Here is a 3,041-nt window from a genome sequence, read left to right as displayed (position 1 = left end):
GCTTGATGAATATGTGGTCGTGTGTCTGGATGACGTGCTGATTTACTCCAAAACTAAGGAGTTGCATTATGCTCATCTTAAAAATGTGTTGCAACAAATGCGAGACTCCAGACCCTTTGTGGGACTGTCTAAGTGTGAGTTAGTGACGCAGAAGGTGCAGTACATGGGCTTCGTCATCGAACCGGGAGGTGTGGAACCCGACCCGGAGAAGGTCGAAGCAGTGCAGAAGTGGCCTGTAGAGCTACTTGATAGGAAGCAGCTACGAGGATTTCTCGGGTGGGTAGGCTATTATCGTAGATTAATACCTAACTTCAGTAAGTGGGCGCATCCGTTACATGAGTTGTTACGGGAAGAGAGTGACATGACGTGGTGGCCGAAACATACAGAAGCCGTGCAACGTTTGAAGGATGCGCTAGCGGCCGTGACACTACTCAAATATATGATCCAGATGAGGAGCTGACGATTAAGGCTGATGCATCGAAATATGCTATCGGAGCGGTGTTAGAGCAGGAGGGACATCCAATAGCTTTCGAGTCAAAGAAGCTAGGACCCCGTGAGCAGTTTACACCTGCATATGAATCCGAACCACTCGCGGTAATCTATGCACTCATGAAGTGGAAACAGTTAATAGGAACGAAGAAAGTTCGCACCGAGACAGATCATGCAACATTAGGACGAATCTTAAGGCAGAAGAACGTAACGCCGCGACTAGGATATTGGTTAGATAGACTGGCAGATTTCGATATTGAGGTGGTTTACAAACCGGGGAAGCAAAATGTGGTTGCGGATGCATTGAGTCGTAGACCAGCTTTTGTGGGAGTAATCTCGAAAGGAACAGGACGCTGGGTCAAATTGACTACGGAAGAAGCGAGATGGGCTGAAAGAATACAGCAAGTATGATACATCCAAGAAGATAGTACAACTATGTAAGGCGGACAGGAATGATAAAGAAGTGGGTAAAGAAGTAGTTTATGAGGGTAAAAGGTATATGTGGGAGCACAAGTATCTATGGGCATTAACAAAGGGAGGTTGGAAAGTCTGTGTACCGGAAAACCAACTTAAGAAAGAGGTGTGCTGTCACTTTCATGACCACATATTGTCAGGGCACCCGGGATTTGAACGTACACGTGCTGCAATACGTCAAATATTTTGGTGGCCTAAGATGGATTATGAAATTGTGTTGTTTGTTGAATCGTGTGTACAATGTGCAAAGGGGAAGTCTTCCATTTACGACCTGGTGGTTTGCTGCAACCGTTACCCATCCCAAACATGCCGTGGAAAGAAATTGCGATTGATCTTATCGTGGGGTTACCGAGAACGAAGGAAGGATGGGATGCCATATTGACAAGTGTATGTAGGCTTACCAAGATAAACCATTTCGTCCCAACGAAGCACAGTGCGTCCGCAGAGGACATTGCAATTCTGTTAGTACGTGAAGTGATCCGATTACATGGAGTTCCCAGTGCGATTGTCAGTGATAGAGATACAAAGTTCACAAGTGAGGATTGGCGTTTTATGTGCAAACGTTTAGCTATAGAACAAAAGATGTCCACAGCCCACCATCCGCAGACGGATGAACAAGCGGAACGCACGAATCAAACAATCGAGCAGATGTTACGATGTTCTATTTCGGGTGATGATACCAGGTGGGCAGATCTGTTACCATTGTTGGAATTTGCATATAATAGTACGGTGCATGCAAGCACAAAGGCGACACCGTTTGAATTGTTATATGGGTTTACGCCAAGCAAGCCATTATGTAAGAAGTTCGCAATCCCTAACCAAAGTGTTGAATTACTTTTCCCTTGGAAAGCGCATGTGCAGGTACAACGAGCGAAAAGAGAACTCAAAAAAGCGCAGGAGTATCAGAAGCGATACGCCGATACAAAGCAAAGAGACGTATCATTCCAAGTGGGTCAAGAAGTCTGGTTAAACACCATAAATTTAGACATGGAAGGGGAATCGAAGGCCTTGAAGCCAAAGTTCATAGGGCCATTCAAGATTATCAAGATGTATGGGCCAAGTGCAGCGAGACTCGAGCTTCTGAAGTCGATGCTAATACACCCCGTCTTTCACAATTCCTTACTGGCGCCAGTAGTCCAGGAGCCTCCCAACCTTAAGCGCAGCCCACCGGAGCAAGACCCAGTAGCAGAACAAGAATATACAATCGAAGGCATCCTAGATCAAAAGGAAGAGAACCAGACACGCTTCTTTCTCATTAAGTGGACCGATGGTTCTACAACGTGGGAGCCCGAGAGTAATCTCAGTGGCGCAAAGAAGACTCTACAACGATACTTACGAAAAAGACTAAGGGCCAACGCCAGCAGAGGAGGGGGGAGAATTTGAGGAACGAGCCTCACATCGTGCGAGGTTCTTTCCGTGAGAGGGAAGGGGTGTCAGAGGCGAAGCCTCTGATGGAGACAAGCTACGAGTGAACCCGGAAGGATGGTACAAGAATAGAAAGAAGGAGAAGGTTTAGAGCACTACGAGTTGGAAAGGGAGAACATAGGATGGATTAGGGAAGCCAGAGGGCTAAAATTACCACGAGGGAAGGGAAGTCACCCCACTGCAGATGAGAGCAAGGGTGCAAGTGAGAGACAACTACGTCCTGTGTGTATGAGAATACGTCTGTGAATGGCTATGAGGGGAACTAAGGGAGTAACCTGATAAAGGAATTGTAAGGTTAGACGGACAAGGGCTAAAAAGCAAAACAAGTGGAGACTCACACAGTAGGAACTTAGTTAGCAAGTTCAAGTTTGAAACACTGTGTCAGCTAAGCGGGAATGGAGAAACAGAGAGTACGTGTGTGAGTCATAGCATCCAGTATTAACCAACTATACGACTAACCGCTAGAAGTAGCAGGAAATACGGCTACCGCATATAGTCGCATGCAGTGGCAGTTGGTTAGCTGCAGTGACTAAGTGACTAGCTATTTGTGCAGCGCGGGTCCGGACACCGGGGGTCGGGAGCCCGGTCCACCAGAGGTCACTAGCAAGGTAAGCCGGACCGCACACATCACCGAGGGTGGTACTCCGCCACCC

General features: G+C 47.2%; 1 protein-coding gene across 1 annotated transcript in view; it reads left to right on the top strand.

Annotated features, from left to right (window-relative positions):
- Positions 1-2,346, top strand: part of CSUI_005617 (retrotransposon nucleocapsid related) — a gene marked incomplete at its 3' end in the record, with an annotated part of 4,354 nt that extends 2,008 nt beyond the window's left edge. Inside the window, exons 3-4 of the mRNA XM_068065788.1 lie at positions 387-799; positions 1,214-2,346. Of these exons, the coding sequence (XP_067922236.1) occupies positions 387-799; positions 1,214-2,346 (1,546 nt within the window). The remainder of the gene's footprint in view (positions 1-386; positions 800-1,213) is intronic.
- Positions 2,347-3,041: the final 695 nt, after the last annotated feature.

This window comes from Cystoisospora suis (genome assembly GCF_002600585.1).
Source record: "Cystoisospora suis strain Wien I chromosome Unknown contig_2724, whole genome shotgun sequence".
NCBI lineage: Eukaryota > Apicomplexa > Conoidasida > Eucoccidiorida > Sarcocystidae > Cystoisospora > Cystoisospora suis.
Note: the sequence above shows the minus strand (reverse complement) of the source record. Positions and strands in the feature narration are given on the sequence as shown.